Source organism: Somniosus microcephalus, chromosome 10, assembly GCF_052327205.1.
Source record: "Somniosus microcephalus isolate GS21.2 chromosome 10, FLI_Smic_1.0, whole genome shotgun sequence".
Classification (NCBI taxonomy): domain Eukaryota; kingdom Metazoa; phylum Chordata; class Chondrichthyes; order Squaliformes; family Somniosidae; genus Somniosus; species Somniosus microcephalus.
Genome location: NC_140996.1, coordinates 232994159 through 233013711, shown reverse-complemented (window position 1 = coordinate 233013711; position 19553 = coordinate 232994159). Strand labels below are relative to the sequence as shown.

Here is a 19553-nt window from a genome sequence, read left to right as displayed (position 1 = left end):
TCCATCAGCATTGGACACTCGATGGAGGGGCGCACCTGAATCATTAATCTCTCCTTTCCAGGTGCTGACAGGCCTACTGTGTGTTTCCAACATTTTCTGTTTTTATTTCAGCTAGTCTGTGCCTGCATTTTTGTCCATATAATTCCACTCTAGTGCAAAACCTAGGCTGACAATTCAGTACACCACTGAGGGAGTGCTGCAATGTCTTTCGGATGAGACGTTAAACCGAGGCTCCATCTGCCCCCTCAGGTGGTGGTAAAAGATTCCACGCCACTATTCCCTGGTGTCCTGGCCGATATTTATCCCTCAACCAACGTCACTAAAATAGATTATCTGGCCATTTATCACATTGCAGTTTGTGGGAGCTTGCTGTGTGCAAATTGGCTGTCGTGTTTCCCCGCATTACAGCAGTGACTATACTTCAAAAGTAATTAATTGGCTGTTAAGCGCTCTGAGATGTCCTGAGGCCGTGAAAGGCGTTGTAGAAATGGAAGTTCTTTCTATAATGTAAAGATTGATGCTTTAAATTCTGTCCACAGCCAGGCTCCTGCCATTATGAGCTAGATGCTAGGTGTGGCTAGAGTAGGCTGGCGGTTTGCTGCCTCCAAGTGACTGTTTCGGAGGCAAAAATATATGTATCCGCCCCCATACCTCACTGCCATAAGAGCTCTACGCACAATGAATTACTTTCAGAGTCAGGTGACTTGTTCTTTAGATAAACCTATCATTTTATGCTTGCAACATTCCACACAACCATCTGGTCTTGATAGTGTTGATTGAAGGGAGGAATCTTAACCAGAATACTGGGAGAACCCTCTGGTCTTCGAGTCCTGTGCTGGGATCGTCAACCCCCATCAGACGAGGCAGGCAAGGCCTTGGTTCAGCGTCTCATCCAAAGGACGATGACATTGCAGCATTGCTTCAGCACTAGAAGTGTCAGGGTATGTGCGCATGTCCTGGAGAGCACCTGGGACCAATTGAAGCAAATTGACCAGGGGTATTCAACAGTGGAGGATAGGTGGAACACTTTTAAAGGCATACGGTTGAGCATGCAGGATAAATACATATTTATAATCAGCAAATGTAGACCAAACAGATGTGACCCATAATGGATTAACAAGCTGATCAAAAGTCAAATAGCGAGGAAAATACAGGCACCAACACAGCCAAGCTGAAATAATAACAGATAATATTGGAAACACACTGTAGGTTTGTTGGCCTCTGCAAATCCTGCCAGGAGAAAGGGTTCGGTTGGATAAATATAGGAACATGCAGAAACATGTTAAAGGGACCTCGAAAAAGCCAGAACTGCAGAGGCAAGACAAAACCGTAGAAAATTCCTTCAGGACTTCAATGGTCAGAGGGAATAATAATAGATGCAACTGAGATTGGAACAGAATCTGAGCACAAGATAGTTAATATTCTGAATCAATCTGATTCAATGGGGGACTTCAGAGCCTTGCTAAGATGGGAAGAATAACGTAACGTAAGAAATTGGAGCAGGAGTCGACCATTCGGCCCCTCGAGCCTGCTCCGCCATTCAATAAGATTATAGCTGATCTTCTACCTCAACTCCACATTCCCGCCCGATCCCCTTATCTTGATTCCCCCAGAGTCCAAAAATCTGTCGATCTAAGTCTTGAATATACTCAATGACTGAGCCTCCACAGCCCTCTGGGATAGAGAATTCCAAAGATTCACAACACTGAGTGAAGAAATGTCTCCTCATCTCAGTCCTAAATGGCCAACCCCTTATCCTGAGACTATGACCCTGTGTTCTAGACTCTCCAGCCAGGGGGCCTTCCTCATCTATACTTGTCACGTGCACCCCCACTTCCTTCGGACCCAGAGACATGAGTGCTTGCAACCAATGTTCCTCGTTTTTTAAACAAAAACAAAAAAAATTTGCGTGGTCCCTTTAACGGGCTGCACGGCCCATTCAAATTTTCGCACTTGTGCAGTTTCTTGCATTGAAAAGCCAGTGAGCAGCTTGCGCGGAAACTCCAGGCTACGCAGCTTAGCGGGAACATTGCTTTCAACTAAGTCAAGCTAGCTCGTTGAGAGTGGCAAAACATTGTGAATCGGGAGCAGAAATGAAGAGGTGTTTTTTCTTTAAGAATGTTCTTGTGAGCACAGGTTTGGGAGATGAACTGAGGCCATCCAGGGTAAGAGAGAATTCTGTTTTTTATGTTTAAACAGCCGGTGGGGGGAAAGAGGAGAGCTGTAGTGTGGCCGTGCTGCATTGCTATTGCGAGCCACCAGCCTCAAGGGTCTTGTATCGTATTTCCTCACTGCAGCTTGTCCCATGATGAAGCTTTGATCCATTTGGTGGTGCTGATGGGGGAGCTTGTAGTCTTGATTGATCAATTCCATTCAGAGGGGAGGGAGGCTTTATTTACTTCGGGAAGCGAAACCAAACAAGAGGAAAAACTAAGTTGGGAGTGGAGCAGTGAACCAGAATAAAAACCCGTCTTTTTCAAACCCTGTTTCTGACGCGCAGACGGAATCAGAATTACTTGGATATCCTGCGGTTACTTTCCCTCGGGGATAAGCAGCTGAGTTCCTTTGACATCTCATTACGGTTCACGCATCTCTTCTGGTTTGGGGACCTCAATTATCGGCTGGACATGGAGCTGCAGGTAGGTGACGTCGTGGTACTGAGGGTTGAGAACGCACCTGTTAGCACATTGACTCGTTCGGGGGTCCAGATGCGCAGGCATTGGGCACTCTTCGTATCTCACCCAACTGGCTGTTCTTAATGTATACAACCCAAGGCAGAGAGTATTAGCTGGCTATTCGACCACACAAGGCATTGCAGCCTGTCCTTGCACAATTTGGCCACATGTGGCGTTGTATCTACCCTGATCCTGTCCTCGTACGGTATCCACAGCCCATGCGCTTTCTGCTGGGAATAACCAGCTGATTTGTCTCGTTATTTTTTGCCACCCTCTGACTAGCCCAGAGGTGCTGCTGCCAATGAAAGCACCCCGACCGCCAGCTGTCTCCGCACAGGCCTGGGCTCAAACACGAAGCCTTCCTGGCCCGTGCGGCAGAGCTCGTGTTGGTTGTCTTGGAACATGAACCACTCTCTGAGTGTCTCCACTTATGGGGAAGAGCAAAACTAGAGGCCGTCAATATAAGATAGTCACCAAGAAATCCAATAGGAAATTTAGAAGAAACTTCTTTACCCAGAGAGTGGTGAGAATGTGGAACTCGCTACCACAGGGAGTGGTTGAAGTGAATAGTATAGATGCATTTAAGGGGAGGCTGGACAAACATATGAGGGGGAAGGGAATAGAGGGTTACGCTGATAGTTAGATGAGGAAAGACAGGAGGAGGCTCGAGTGGAGCATAAACGCCAGCATGGACTGGTTGGGCCGAATGGCCTGTTGCTGTGCTTTTTATTCTATGTAATGCTATGAATTGTAGGCCCTTCGATTTGCTCAGCTTTCTGTTTGCGTTGTTTGGACTGCAGCCAGTTTGTGGTCCAGTTACTGAGAGAGATGCTGAGGCGGGCTTGACCTTATCCAGGCTACCTTAAAGGATTTGGACACTCGCACCAACAAAATACATCCCCTTACGAATAAGCTACACCCAGAAAGAAATTGTGCCGCAATATCTTGGTGCACAGAAGGAAAGAAAGAAAAACTTGCATTTGTACAGCACCTTTCACGACCTCAGGACGCCCCAAAGTGCTTTACAGTCAATTAAGTACTTTTGAAGTGTAGTCACTGTTGTAATGTAGGAAACGCAGCAAGCTCCCACAAACAGCAATGCGATAATGACCAGATCATCTGTTTTAGTGATGTTGATTGAGGGATAAATATTGACCCCAGGTCACTGGGGAGAATTCCCCAGTTCCTCTTCATGGGACCTGAGAGGGCAGACGGGGCCTAGGTTTAACGTCTCATCCGAAAGACGGCCCCTCCGACAGTGCGGCGCTCCCTCAGTACTGCCCCTCCGACAGTGCGGCACTCCCTCAGTACTGCGCTGGAGTGTTGGCCTAGAGTTTTGTGCTCAAGTCTCTGGAGTGGGACTTGAACCCACAGCCCTCTGACTCGGAGGCCGAGTGCGGCCCACTGAGCCACGGTTGCCACCAGAGAGCCACCTTCAGACATATGTTGTACGTGCTGTTGGAGGCCCTGGGGGATGGGGAATAAGGGGAGAGAGGGGGATTCCGCACCATCTATTACCCTTTGCTGTGCGTGCAGTGGGACCTCGCTTATCCCAAGGGCCGCTTGATTTCGCATCAGTCAGCTGAAATGAAATGTGATCGAGTGTTCCTAATTGATTTTCCACAGGCTCTGGGCTCTTGATCCAGCTGGATAAGTCATTGTCTGGGTGTCGGGTACCAACTCGAATTTACTGGCTGCACAGCTGTGATATTTCGCTTTCGGGTCACTGGGAGGTTGGGCTTCGTTTCCAGGACACCAGCAGGAATCAAGCTAGCAGAAATTGCAGAGCAGGCTCGAAGGGCCGAATGGCCTACTCTTGCTCCTATTTCTCATGTTATGTAATTTTTCCCGCCCCCACCCAAAATTATTTCTTTTGAAATGGAACAACATGGATCATACCTGGCTCTTTTCATATCTTCATGCTCTCCCCTTGGAGAACAGTGTGAAGTAATGGAAGAATATGTGGGCTGATTAACAGTCTGACAGGCCGCAGCGTGAATGCTTCTTCCGTGGCCGTAACCAGCCGATAGGGGGGTGGTTAGTCCTATACTGGGGGAGGGTTTTATGGGCTCCTGTGACCCATATGATAAGGGAAGGGGGGTGGGGTGGTGGAGCCCACCCCCACCAGATGCGAGAATCCCACTGGATTCTAACTTTCACGAAGTCCAGTTCACCCAATACCCCTGTGCACTGTACATTGGCTCCCAGTTAAGCAACACTTCGATTTTAAAATTCTCGTCCTTGTTTTCAAATCCCTCCTTGGCCTCGCCCGCTCCCTTTCTCTAACCACCTCCAGCCCTACAACCCTCTGAGATCTCTGCGCTCCTCTAATTCTGGCCTCTTGAGTGTCCCCAATTTTAATCGCCCCACCATTGGCGGCCGTGCCTTCAGCTGTCTGGGCTCTAAGCTCTGGAATTCCCTCCCTCAACCTCTGCCTCTCTATCGCTCTCTCCTCCTTTAAGACACTCCTTAAAACCTACCTCTGACCAAGCTTACGGTCATCTACCCTAATATCTCCTTATGTGGCTCGGTGTCATATTTTGTTTGATTACGCTCCTGTGAAGCGCCTTGGGACATTTTACTACGTTAAAGGCGCTGTATAAATGCAAGTTGTTGTTGGATTTAACCCGGAATGCCAAGCAGGAGCTCCGGTCTCCACTCGCTGGGATTGTCTGGAGTGGGGATCGAACCATGCACCTCCCGACTCCGAGGTGGGTATGCTCCATTGATGAGGTAATCCAAATAGACCAGTTTGTAAGCTGTCTCCCTCCCTAATGTTCTCCCTCTTTCCTGGTGGTTGCTGGGCAGCAGTTACATAGAGGCCACCCCGCGCATCACAAAGTAACATTTCTTTGTGCATCAGCCCAGAGTGCGTGCTGGATGGATATTCAACCAAGTGAAGCATCACAGCCATGCCCAATCCACTCCTCTCCCCACCATTCACACACGGGCACTCTCCAGTGTGGTGTATGTGCCTTTAAGAGCAATTATGGTGTATGTGCCTTTAAGAGCCCCAGGTGTGCGTAATGCCGATAATTGCCACTTGGGCTATATAAGCCTGTGTATTGTGTATATCCTTTAGAAAACCCCCCCAGACTTGCTTAGTAAATACCTATGAACCAACTCCTGTCTTCAGTGTCTTTATCTACACACGGACACTACAGTGGCGACGAAGTGGAAACGGACTTACCTGCAATTCGGCAGCACCTCAAGGACATCGATTCCTCCAGCGTCCAGAAGACTCAAGGAAGTAAGAGAAACTGTGGTTTCACCAGCTGGCCAAGCTGGTGACAGGTACTGCGCTAATCCTTCCTGGGCGTCAGGCTGGGGCTCCAGCGGCGGGCTCTACAGCTGAGACAGGCAGCGAAATCGGAGGCAAGCAATAGCAGACTGGGAGGGTGCACTCGCGAGACGGCCGGCGCGGCAAGCAGGTCAGCGTTTAGACCTCCGTCGGGAACGAGTCTCCAACAGTGAATAAACGGAAACCACAGTAAAACAGCGTTGTTATCGGTAGCAGCGGCGGGAAAGCGCGGGAAGCACCATATCGTTGCTACAGAGAGAAAAAAAAAGAAGAAAAAAAAGCGCGGGAAGCGCCATATCTTTTCTGAAATGCCTAAATCTGGTAATATTGAGGCTTTTGATGGCGAAATAGAAGATTGGACCACATACGTGGAAAGAGTAGAGGTTTATTGCACTGCAAATGGAATAACATGAAAAAAAAGCTTCAGTACTTCTGAACTTAATGGGCGCGAAGACATACGGGCTGTTACGAAATTTAATCACTCCAGCCAAACCAAAGGACAAGACTTTTAAAGAAATTGTTGATACCCTGCAGGAGCATTTAAACCCAACACCGCTGCTGATAGCGGAACGATTCAAGTTCTTCAAGAGAAATCAACACAAGAATGAAAGTAACGCTGATTACCTAACCGAATTAAGAAAGCTATCAAAGTACTGCCAATTCGGAGCAGGACTATCGGATTATCTTCGAGACAAATTTGTTTGCGGTCTCTTAAGTGAAGGAACACAAAAAAGACTGCTTTCTGAAAAAGATTTAACATTGGACAAAGCTTTCAGTATGGCTGTATCATACGAAGCAGCAGCAAAAGGAGCTGCAGAGATACAACAAGAGACACAGGACTTCGGCACCCATAAAATGACACAGGAGTTCGGAAGATGTTATCGCTGCGGCAGATCCACCCATAACCAGAGGGACTGCTGGTTCAAGGGCAAAGCATGCAGGCAATGTGGTAAGATTGGACACATTGCACGGGTATGCCAATCTGGACAAAATAAATCCACTGACAGAAAACAAAAAATCAATAAAAAGTACAGGAAGGTACAAATGATGACGGACAATAGCTCCGAAGACCAGAATAGCGATAGCGACTCCGGAAACAAGAGACTAAGCTGTCTCAAATTACATAATGTACTTGCCAAAGAGGATTACCAAACCATTTGGGTTACCCTCACAATAGCGGGGTCCCCAGTTAAAATGGAGCTAGATACAGGATCAGCTCTAACCGTAATAAATCGACGAGATTACGAGAGGCTATTTTCGCATATACCTCTAAAAGACACATCCATTATCTTAAAAACATATACGGGGCAGAAAGTCTACCCCAAAGGAAAAATAAGGGTGCCTGTGGTATACAACGGCAAAGAAATACAAACGTTGTATTTATACATTCTACAAGATGGTGGTCCACCGTTGTTGGGACGTGAATGGATAAGGAAGATACGTTTAGACTGGCACTCCATTCAGGCACTGACGGTGACCAGTAAGGAAAAAAACAATGATGACATCATACCTGAACGATTAAAAGACATCTTGGCCAACGCCAAAGAAGTGTTTCAAGAGAAACTAGGAACCTTGAAAGGCATCACCGCCTCAATAAAAGTGGAAGATACAGCAATTCCAAAAATTTTTAAGGCAAGACCGGTGCCATACGCAATACGTCCGGCAGTCGAGGCAGAGCTGAAGAATTTGGAAAAGGCAGGTGTATTATCCAAAATAGATTGGAGCGAATGGGCAACACCCATCGTTCCAGTCATGAAAAAAACATTGAAAAATAACTCTGAGGAACAGAAAAAAATTTGCATCTGTGGGGACTTTAAGGTGACTGTAAACCCGGTCCTTCACACGGTACAGTATCCTCTTCCGAGGATAGAAGATATTTTCGCCTCACTATCCGGAGGGAAACGTTTCACAAAAATTGACTTGGCACAGGCATATCTACAGATGGAGGTTGAGGAGACCTCTAAAAAGTATCTCACAATAAACACACGCAAAGGCCTGTACCAGTACAATCGACTGGTTTTTGGAATAGCATCAGCTCCAGCTATCTGGCAAAGAGCTATGGAGCAAGTCCTGCAAGGGATTCCGGGGACTCAATGCTACCTAGACGACATCCTTATAACAGGAGAAAACGACAACGAGCACCTTGCCAATTTGGAGCAGGTGCTCACTAGGCTGAAAGAACGAGGCCTACGAGCAAATCGCCCCAAGTGCGAATTTTTCCAAAATCAGATATCATATTGTGGCCACATAATTAATAAGGAAGGGTTGCATAAGTCACCTGAAAAAATTGAAGCAGTTATAAAAGCCCCAGCACCTGAAAATGTTTCACAATTAAGGTCATTCCTGGGATTAATAAATTACTATCATAAATTTTTACCGAACTTATCAACTATTCTACACCCTCTTAATGATCTTCTACAGACAGGAGTGATTTGGAAATGGAACGAAGACTGTAAACGTGCCTTCCATAAATGTAAAGACTTAATCACATCCGAGAAAGTTTTGGCTCATTACAACCCATCACTACCAATCAGACTGGCGTGCGATGCATCCCCTTACGGCATAGGAGCGGTATTGTCCCATAGATTCCCTGATGGCTCGGAACGGCCGATAGCTTTTGCGTCACGCTCATTGAACTCAGCTGAGCGTAACTATGCCCAGATAGACAGGGAAGACAGGGGAGTGAAGAAATTCAACCATTACCTACACGGACAAAAATTTACCTTGCTGACTGACCATCAACCCCTCATCTCCGTATTCAACCCTAAAAAAGGTGTCCCCATTATGACGGCACAAAGACTACAGAGGTGGTCCCTTTTTCTAGGGGCACACCAATACAACATTGAATACAAAGGGAGCAGAAATCCTGCCTTATTTTTGTTTAACCCCACGCGCCACCCCTTCCCCCCTGCCCCCCAACCTCCATAGCTCCGGGTCACCGAGACAAACAGTAGCAGTCACCTCCCCCACCTTCAATCCCGAGCTGAGGTCAGCAGACTCGCCACAGACGGGGAACTGAAACGGGAACTGTTCTGGCCTGTGTGTCTTGGTGCTTCACTTCTTTTCACAGAATTACATAGAATTTGTTGCACAGAAACTGGTCATTCGACACGTGCGTTTACGTATCAGCCTCCTCCCACCCCTCATCGTCTCGTCCTATCAACATATCCTTCTATTCCTTTCTCCCTCGCCAGCTGCTGTTTTTGTTTAGAAGTATTTTGATGCATCAGTTGCCAGATAGGTGTGTGTGTGTTTTTTTTTAAATGATACTCCAGGAGAATTATTGCACATTAAAACTAACTGAAAATTTCTTAATGGCAATTGAAATTTGTATATTGCAAAATGGGATCATGATTCTATTCTGTGGGCCACTCCTGTCGCGCACTCCTGCAGGTCACTCTTCATTAGCTTGTTTGTCCTCTGATTTCCTTCATTCTGTGTTTCCCTGTGCAGGACATACTGAACTACATCAACAGGAAAGAGTTTGAGCCTCTGCAGAAAGTTGACCAGCTGAACCTGGAGAAAGAAAAAAATAAAATATTTCTTCGATTCTGTAAGTACTGGCGTCACATTATTATAGAATGTTTACGGCACAGAAGGAGGCCATTCGGCCCATCGTGTCCGTGCCGGCTGAAAAAGAGCTCTCCAGCCTAATCCCACTTCCCAGCTCTTGGTCCGTAGCCCTGTAGGTTCCGGCACTTCAAGTGCATATCCAGGTACTTTCTAAATGTGATGAGGGTTTCTGCTGTGAGTGAGTTCCAGACCCCCACCACCCTCTGGATGAAAAGAGTTCTCCTCAACTCCCTTCTAATCCTTCTTCCAATTACTTTAAATCTACGCCCCATTGTCTGTCGCTCGCGGACAAGACTGGACCCGAAAGGTTTGATTCAAATGTTTTCTTGTGCATCCTGTCTGTAGATGAAGAGGAGATCACATTCCCTCCGACGTATCGATACGAGCGAGGTTCCCGGGATGTGTATGTTTGCCACAAGCAGAAGCCCACCGGGGTATGTAAGGACTTTTTGCAGTCATTTGCCAATTTCTAGTTATTTTCTCTCACCCCTATCACCACCACCCACGATAAAGCTGCTGTAAGTATTAGGGTCACTGACTTGCAGTGATTGAATAAACCCAGATGCATTTTAAATCATAGAATGATACAGCACAGGAGGAGGCCATTCGGCCCATCGTGCCTGTGCCGGCTCTTTGAAAGAGCTCTCCAATTAATCCCACTCCCCTGCTCTTTCCCCACAGCCCTGCAAATGTTTGCTTTTCAAGTATTTATCCAATTCCCTTTGAAAGTTACTGTATTAAGTTACCACCCTTAAGGCAAAGGGCTTAAGTGGAGAATAGGTGGTTAGATGGTAAAAGTAATATTAGCATGTGACAATAGGAGGCACAATGAGATAAATAATGAGACACGGTGCGTGAATGGCGCTTAGAGGTGAGGTCGAAAGGAAGCATGAAAAACTGGCCAAGTGACGCAGGATCACGCAGCCCAAGAGCCTGGTAGAATAAATCAGAGCGCAGTGTAAATGCAGCTGTTCTTTCTATCGACAGGTCCGCACCAACGTTCCATCGTGGTGTGACAGAATTTTGTGGAAACCGTACCCCGAGACCCACATCATTTGTAATTCGTACGGTGAGTTACGTGTCTTGGGTCCCCTCCACTTCGATAACGCTGCAAGAGTAATTTTTATTTCATAGTGCGTTCTGCTGAATTGCTCCATTATCACAAATGTCAAACAGTTCAGTTTGTGAATAGTTTTGGGATATTTAATGGCAACAGGAGTAGGCCATTTGCCTCATTGTCCCTTCACCGTGCTAAAGGGCTGTATAAATGGCAGTATTACTAAGAGGGTGCAGCGTTATGCTTCCAACCATCAGTTCTAAAGCTTGGACTGCCAGATCGAAGGCAGACATGATCTGGTAAATATACATGTATCACCCTTTATATGTTGACTGTTCAATCGAATATACCTCCTTTTTAATATGGTCCAATTCACCAAGGGGCATGTGCACCTGCAGCAGGTTTTGAACAGGTGGTGATCAATTTGATAAGCAGTTCTGTAAAGTAAATGTCGAGACTTAAGACAAAAATAACTTGCATTTATACAATTTAGCACCTTTAACATAGTAAGATGCCCCAAGGCGCTTCACGGGAGCGATTATCGAACAAAATTTGATACCACAGAATCATAACATAAGAAATAGGAGCAGGAGCAGGCCATTCGGCCCCTCGAACCTGCTCCACCATTTCATGAGATCATGGCTGATCCGATTTTGGCCTCAACTCCACTTTCCTGCCCGCTCCCCATAACCCTTGACTCCCCTGTTGCTCAAAAATCTGAATATCTCAGCCTTGAATATATTCAATGACTCCGCTTCCACAGCTCTCTCGGGTAGAGAATTCCACAGATTCACGACCCTGAGAGAAGAAATTCCTCCTCATCTCCGTCTTAAATGGGTGACCCCTTATTCTGAGACTATGTCCCCTCGTTCTAGATACCCTGACGAGGGGAAAACATCCTCTCAGCATCTACCCTGTCCAACCCTCTCAGAATCTTATGTTTTAATAAGTTCACCTCTCATTCTTCTAAACTCCAATGAGTGTAGGCCCAACCTGCTCAACCTTTCCTCATAAGACAACCCTTCCATCCCAGGAATCAACCTCGTGAACCTTCTCTGAACTGCCTCCAATGCAAGTATATCCCTCCTTAAATAAGGAGACCAAAACTGTACACAGTACTCCAGGTGTGGTCTCACCAACGCCCTGTACAGTTGTAGCAGACTTCCCTACTTTTACACTCTCTCCCCCTTGAAATAAAGGCCAACATTCGTCACAGAAGGAGGCCATTCGGCCCATTGTGTTTGTGCCGGCCGACAAAGAGCTAACCAGCTTAATCCCATCCTGTAGCCCTGTAAGTTACAGCACTTCAGGTGCATATCCAAGTACTATTTAAATGTGATGAGGGTTTCTGCCTCTACCGCCCTTTCAGGCAGAGAGTTCCAGCCCCTCGCTGCCCTCTAGGTGAAAAAGGTTCTCCTCAACTCCCCTCTAATCCTTCTACCAATTACAGGAAACTTTTTTATTCGGGACCGGCGTGGTGCCGGTTTATCAAAAAGTCCGGATTACAGAGAGGTATAGTAAAAGGTACAAGAGCCCCGTAAACGACCACAAATCCAGGCATCCCTGTTGCATGGCAACAGGTGCAGGAACCCCAGCCACAGATCCAGGCGTCCCTGTTGCATAGCAACAGGTGCAGGAACCCCGGTTACACGGCCACAGATCCAGGAACGGCCACTAATATGAAGTAAAACCTACCTGAACCTACTCCTGAATTTTGCCGGTTAACAGAGATTTCCAGTTATTTGGGTGCTGGTAAATCGAGAGTTTCCTGTACTTTAATTCCCTGGTTATTGACCTCTCTGCTAAGAGAAATAGGCCCTTCCTATCCACTCTATCGAGGCCCCTCATAATTTTATACACCTCAATTAAGTCTCTTCTCAGTCATACCGAGCCACATAAGGAGATATTAGGAAAGGTGACCTAAAGCTTGGTCAAATAGGTAGATTTTAAGGAGTGTGTTAAAGGAGGTGAGAGAGGTGGAGAGGTTTAGGGAGGGAATTGCAGAGCTTAGGGCCGGCCGCCAATGGTGGAGCGAAGGAAATCAGGAATGGGCAAGAGGCCAGAATTGGAGGAGCGCAGATAACTTGGAGGGTTGTGGGGCTGGAGGAGGTTAGAGTTAGGGAGGGGGGAGACCATGGAGGGATTTGAAAACAATGAGAATTTTAAAATCGAGGCATTGCCAGACATGGAGCCAATGTAGGTTTATTTAAATAACAATACCTACTGGAATATGCGAAGTAGAGTTGGTTGGAGCATAGAAATACCTCTGCAGTACAAGCTGAGGAGCCAGAAGAGGCAAAACAGAGGTACAACAGTGGCACCAGTGGTGGGAGGGTGTAATTACAGCGTGATCAGTTTACACTGGCAATTCCCATTCTAAATGTGGACATAACGGAATAGAATCATAGAATCATTACAGCACAGTAGGAGGCCACTCGGCTCGTCGAGCCCATGTCGGCTCTCCGCAAGAGCGCTTCAGCTGGTTCTGCTTCCCTGCCCATTCCCCGTAGCCCTGCAAATTTTTTTCCTTCAGGTACTTATCCAATTCTCTTTTGGAAGCCACAATTGAGTCTGCCTTCACCGGTAGTGCATTCCAGATCCTAACCACTCGCTGTGTAAAAAAGTCTTTCCTCATGCCGCCTTTTTCTTTAGCCAATCACCTTGAATCTGGGATCTCTGGTTCTCGACCCTTCCGCCAATACTCTGTCTAGACCCCTCATGATTTTGAACACCTCTCAACCTTCTCTGCTCTAAGGAGAACAACACCAGCTTCTCTAGTCTATCCACGTAACTGAAGTCCCTCATCCCTGGAACCATTCTTGTAAATCTTTTCTGCACCCTCTCTAAGGCTTTCACATCCTTCCTAAGGCACGATGCCCAGAATTGGACACAATACTCCAGTTGAGGCTGAACCAGTGTTTTATAAAGGTTCATAATCATTTCCACACTTTTGTACTCTGCCTCTATTTATGAAGCCCACTATCCTGTATGCTTTTTTAACCGTTTTCTCAACCTGTCCTGCCACCTTCAGCGATTTGTGCACATATACCCCCAGGTCTCTCTGTTCCTGCACCCTCTTTAGGATTGTACCCTTTAGTTTATACTGCCTCTCCTCATTCTTCCCACCAAAATGTATTGCTTCGCACTTTTCTGTGTTAAATTTCATCTACCATGTGTCTGCCCATTCCACCAGCCTGTCTATATCTTCTTGAAGTCGATCACTATTCTCTTCACTATACTTCCAGGTTTTGTATCATCTGCAAATGTTGAAATTGTGCCCTGTACACCCACATCCAAGTCATTAATATATATCAAGAAAAGCAGTGGTCCTAGAACCGACCCCGAGAAACACCACTGTATACCTACCTCCAGTCCGGAAAACAACCGTTCACCACCACTCTCTGTTTCCTGTCACTTTGCCAATTCCGTATCCATGCTGCCACTCTCCCTTTTATTCCATGCACTTCAACTTTGCTGGCAAGCCTATTAAGTGGCACATTTACAAATGCCTTTTGGAAATCCGTGTACACCACGTCAACCGCATTGTCCTCATCAACCCTCTCTGTTACTTTATCAAAAATCTCGATCAAGTTCGTGAAACGTGATTTGCCTTTAACAAATCCATGCTGGCTTTCCTTAGTTAATCCACACTTGTCCAAGTGGCTATTAACTTGGACAAGTCTGTCTGCAGCCGCAGAAACGCCCTAACTATCGAACCCCTTACCACTATGGCCTCCCCGATCTTCCTCTCGCTCTTAAAGTCTTTATTCACACGATTATTTATAGTTATATTAATTTGTTTAACTAGTTAAAAGAAAAAAAAAGCCAATACTCACCCACCAAATCACCTACCTGCTACCCTGTGACGTCACTCCCTAATTTTGCTGTTCTTTTGGGATTCGCTGGATTTGTATCTGATGCTGCCGACTCCTTCCAAGTCCTTGCTGTCCTCTGATCCCGCGCTCTCTCTTCTCTGCTGCCAACTCCTTCCAGGTGTCTGTGTCCCCCAACTAGAAGTGTGAGAAAAATCAGCCAGGAATATTTGTTCCCCTTGCGTGAATCAGTGTCTTCACAAAGTGCAGACAAAGGCAGCCATTCGGCCCATCTAGCTCATCCTTCTGTCGACCCTGCCCCCTCTCTCGTCCCCCATTGCTGCATCTGCCACTTGAGAGACTCCAGAGATTTCGCCTCCCCTACCCAGAGACTATTCCTGGCATCGATCACTGTGGAAAAAGTTCTTCCCGACGTCATTCTCTAAAAGGTCTCTTCTCCTTTGTCTGCTTTCAAAGCTGAAGAGGTCCAAGATTGTGGGGGAGAATATTGAAGGGAAGAGAAAGCTGCATGTTTGTCACTGATGCGGGACGAGGCCAGGTTCGGTGTGGCTTGTGTGAATGTCTGAAACGATTCGGAAATCAGACAATTGAAGAACATTCAAGTTGGAGTCGGGGATTGGGTAACAGGCTTTAAAGATTATGCAAGGGTTTAATAGGGTAGACGTAGAGAAGATGTTGCCATTTGCGAGTGAGACCAAAACTAGGGGTCATTAATGTAGTAAGATGGGCACTAATAAATCCAGTAGGGAATTCAGGCGAAACTTCTTTACCCAGAGAGTGGTTTCCACAGGAGTAGTTGAGGCGAATAGCGTAGATGCATTAAAGGGAAAGCTAGCTAAACACGAGAGAGAATGGAACAGAAGGATATAGAGGAACCTACAGGGTGACGGACAAAAGGCGGGGGGGTGGGACTAAGCACGACTGCTCTTTCAAAGAGCCAGCACAGGCATGATGGGCTGAATGGCCTGTTTTTGTGCTGTAACTATGTAAGTTAGCTATTGAAGCTTCATTGGACAAGATGTTGAACTGAAAGCCCGTCTGCCTGCAAGGGGGTGACATGAAAGATCCCATGACACCTTTTCGAAGAGCTGGAGTTCCCTGGCTAATATTCTTCCCTCTGCCTCAGGTTGTTGATCTTGCTGTTTCTGGGATCTTGCTGTGCCCAAATTGCTGCCACATTTGCCCACAGCTGCTGTATTTTAAAGTAATTAATTGTAGGTAAAGTATTTTGAGAGAAACAGAATATAAATGCAAGTCTGTCGTTCATTGTAATAACATTTCTTGCAGTTTGTATATTTCCTTTCCCATGTTTTTCATGTGTAGAATTCCCTCCTCATTGTCTTCCCCCCACCCCCACCTAAATCCAATCCAACCCAACCCAAACCGCACCAAAGAACAAGCACATGTGGTCTTCATCAGTGTCTGGCTCTCCGTGGAATCAGATACCCAGTAATCATGGGATCAGACCCAAAATGCCACAAGGAACCAGCTGTTGCAACTCAGCACCGAACCCTCAGCGACTGGGAAACGCTTTCGAAGCTGATGCTTGCGGACCGTGTGTGTGGTGGACTCCCCCACCCCCTCTCCCCCCCCTCTCCCCCACCTTCAAACAAGAGCTAAGTGTATACAATTCTGGGCCTTGGCTTGTGAGACGATTAATACACTGTGTACGTGTGTGTGTGAGAGCAAACACTGTATGGTAGTGAAGTCCATCTTTGTTCCTTGCTCCTTTCAGTCCTTGGATCAAACATTATTTTCTAACTCCTCTGCGGGGGAGTGGTCTTATAGTTTGTGGGTTTACTGGTCCCTGCATCCATTGCAATTATCCAGATAGTCTCTCTCTGTCTCTGTCTGTCTCTCCTCTCTCACATAAAACCCAATTACTTGCTCTACCAAATATCTCTGCAGTTCTCTTGAATTTTCTGACACTATCTGGCTCCCTGTGTAGTTTCTCCCCTTGATCCCCCCCCCCCGAAAAAAGGCCACCATTATAGTAGTTAAATTCTAAACTAAGTTGAATGCTAGTTCTTCTAATCTTGTGTCAGTGCCCCTGAGTAGAGGTTGTGATTATTTCAAACACATTATTAGGGTTCAGTTTGTCCATAATCTTAAATATCTCAATAAGATCTCCCTTGAACAGCTTTTTCTGAAATGTAAACATTCCCAGCTTCTTTAGATCTAGAGATCGGGTACGTATCAGATCAGTGGCCATTCGCGATACGAGATTAAGGAGCGACCTTCGATTACTTGCTCTGCCAAATGTCTCCAATATTGGAGTACAGAGACCAACTTAAAAACAAATAAACTGAACAGAGGCAAGAAAACACAGATCAAAATAAGGCCATTCAGCCCATCAAGCCCACTCCTTTTGCTGATGGTGTGCGTGGACCCTACCAGTTATTAAGATAATATTTTCTGTTTCTTTTTCTCTCTCAGGTTGCACAGACGATATTGTGACGAGTGACCACTCACCGGTCTTTGGCACTTTCGAAGTTGGTGTGACGTCGCAATTTGTATCCAAAAAAGGTGGGTGCATTTACATGGGGCATCAGAACAGGGAACGTAGGAACAAGAGGCTACTCAGCCCCTCGAGGCTGCTCCGCAATTCCATTAGATCATGGCTGATCGTCACCACAACTCCATTTACCCTCCTTGGTCCGTATCCCTCGATACCCTTTCCCAACAAAAATCTATCAATCTCTGGTCTTGAAAATTTTCCAATTTGCCCCCAGCATCCACAGCCTTTTGGAGTCGGGGAGAGTTCCATATTTCCTCCAGTTCCTACTCTTTCCTGATGGGTGAGGCCAGACACTGAAGATCATCAAGGTATTCAACTGGTGAGGGGCGTGGAGGGAATCACGGCTGAGTCAAACCTGTCCTTGTGCAACTTCCAGCAGGGGGTTGCGACAGGCATCAGGGACGGGAATGGATCCTAGCTACTCTTTGGTTCCAAAGCACAAAGGCACTAGGGCCAATTATAGCACTCCCATTTGCCACCGCTGCGTGGATCAAGCCTGCTCCGTGCGACTCAGTGCCACACCGGGCAATGTAATGCCCATGCTCAGTGGTTGTCACTCTCTCTTAAGTCAGAAGGTTGTGGGTTCCAGTCCCACTCCAGAAACTTGAGCACAAAAATCCAGGCTGGCACTCCAGCGCAGTACTGAGGGAGCGCCGCACTGTCGGAGGGGCCATCTTTCGGATGAGACGTTAAACCGAGGCCCCGTCTGCTCTCTCGGATGTAAAAGATCCCACGGCACTATTTCAAAGAGGAGCAGGGGAGCTCTCCCGGGTGTCCTGGGCCAATATTTAGCCCTCAGTCAACATCACTAAAACAGATTATCTGGTCATCATCACACTGCTGTTTGTGGGACCTTTGTGTGTGCAAATTGGCTGCTGGATTTCCTATGTTAACAGTGACTACTTACTTACTTTACTCACCCAGAGTAAATAAGTAAGCAGGTGAGGATGTGGAACTCGCTACCACATGGTGTAGTTGAGGCAAATAGCATAGATGCATTTAAGGGGAAGCTGGATATACACGAGGGAGAAGGGAATAGAAGGATATGTTGATGGGGTTCGATGAAGAAGGGTGGGAGGAGGCTGGTGTTGAGAACAAATACTGGTTGGGCCGAATGGCGTGTTTCTGTGCTGTAAATTTTATGTACTTCATTGGCTATAAAGCACTTTGTGATGTCCTGAAAAGCGCGATATAAATGCAAGTCTTTCTTATGAGGAGCAAACTTTCACCACTAAAATCATGATTTCTGTAAGTCAATAGCACAGAGCAAGTCTTTCATAGCTCCCGAAATGGAAGGAAATGAAGGGTTAACTAAATAAACTGCCAGCTGAGCGGCCTGGTATGTGACCGAGTCCAGGGGTTGACCGTGAGTGGGCTGCTGATGTCTGTAGTATCTGTAGCTGCACATGAATCGTTCCTGGTTGTTGTGACTGTGGGTTGCAGACGATTATAAAGAGACTGCGTCATTCATTGTGAATGTGAGGGGCCTGTTATTTGTGTTCTGTATTGTGTTACTGAAGCAGCTGCGAGTGTCTGCTGGGCCCACAGCTGAGGCGAGTGCAGCCGCCCACAGCAGCAGGGATTATCTGAATACGATTCCTTGTCATTCACGCTTCCCTGGGCCCCCCGAGAGTCCATTAAAGGTGCTTCTGGCGAGCACTGTACTCGCGTCTGCTGTGGTTAGACGGTGAATAATAAAGGCAGTCACTGAAAATAGCTGCGAGCCTGGACTTGATCAGCAGCGCGATGTGACCCAGGCTTCCATCAGAATGTGACAAGCTTCCCAAAACACACTAAGCTGGGCACCGCTCGTCTCAGACACTTCAGTGTGATTTGTGAGGGAATTTTTGTTTTCCTCTCCGACTCTTGCTGGGACATGGTTTCACCGGCGCTGGCCGCACTCTTGCCCAAATGACCATGCTTCATATGTGAGCCCAGAAGGCCAAGCTATTTGACTGTGGGGGGGGGGGCGGTTTGAGCCGAGTCCGATCCTGCGATTGTCTAACATACACACGTAACGCTGTGCAGCGATGGTCACTCGATCGTGATCAGGAGCAGGAAACCCTGGATCGTTGTCTCTGCCTTTCACCACCTCTCTTTCCCCAGCGAGGCCAGTTGTAACACCTGCCATTGCCCGGGCTAAGATCAGCCAGCTCTGCACAGGCCAGGCATCGGACTTGGGAACTTGGTGTGAATGTCTCCGTACTGGTTGGTGCATTTACCCACTGAGCGTCCGGCGCACGGGATTGACTGGGTGCGCGATTGTGTGTGTGTGAGAGTCAGCAATTTAAGATTGAATTTTCCTGCTGCTCTACTCCATTCAGCACTGAGAAGGCAGGTGTAGGGGGAGCTTCGGCCAGGCTTCACGACTGAGATCAATAGAATTTTGGGCACGACGGGAAACGAGAGATGTGGGGATCAGGCAGGGAAGTGGAATTGAGGTCTAAGATCAGCCACGATCTTATTGAATGGCGGAGCAGGCTCGAGGGGCCGAATGGCTGACTCCTGCTCCTAATTCTTCTGCCAGTTTTTTGAGCTAACAGGCTGTTTAATGAAAGCACGTGGGGCTGGCCTGGGGTGACTTGGACTCCAAGGA

The 19553-nt window shown here is 47.0% G+C and overlaps 1 protein-coding gene across 1 annotated transcript in view; it reads left to right on the top strand.

The window, feature by feature from the left end:
• Positions 1-19553, top strand: part of inppl1a (inositol polyphosphate phosphatase-like 1a) — a 200707-nt gene that overhangs the window by 143898 nt on the left and 37256 nt on the right. Inside the window, exons 15-19 of the mRNA XM_085998320.1 lie at positions 2501-2639; positions 9430-9529; positions 9895-9983; positions 10537-10618; positions 16876-16965. Of these exons, the coding sequence (XP_085854446.1) occupies positions 2501-2639; positions 9430-9529; positions 9895-9983; positions 10537-10618; positions 16876-16965 (500 nt within the window). The remainder of the gene's footprint in view (positions 1-2500; positions 2640-9429; positions 9530-9894; positions 9984-10536; positions 10619-16875; positions 16966-19553) is intronic.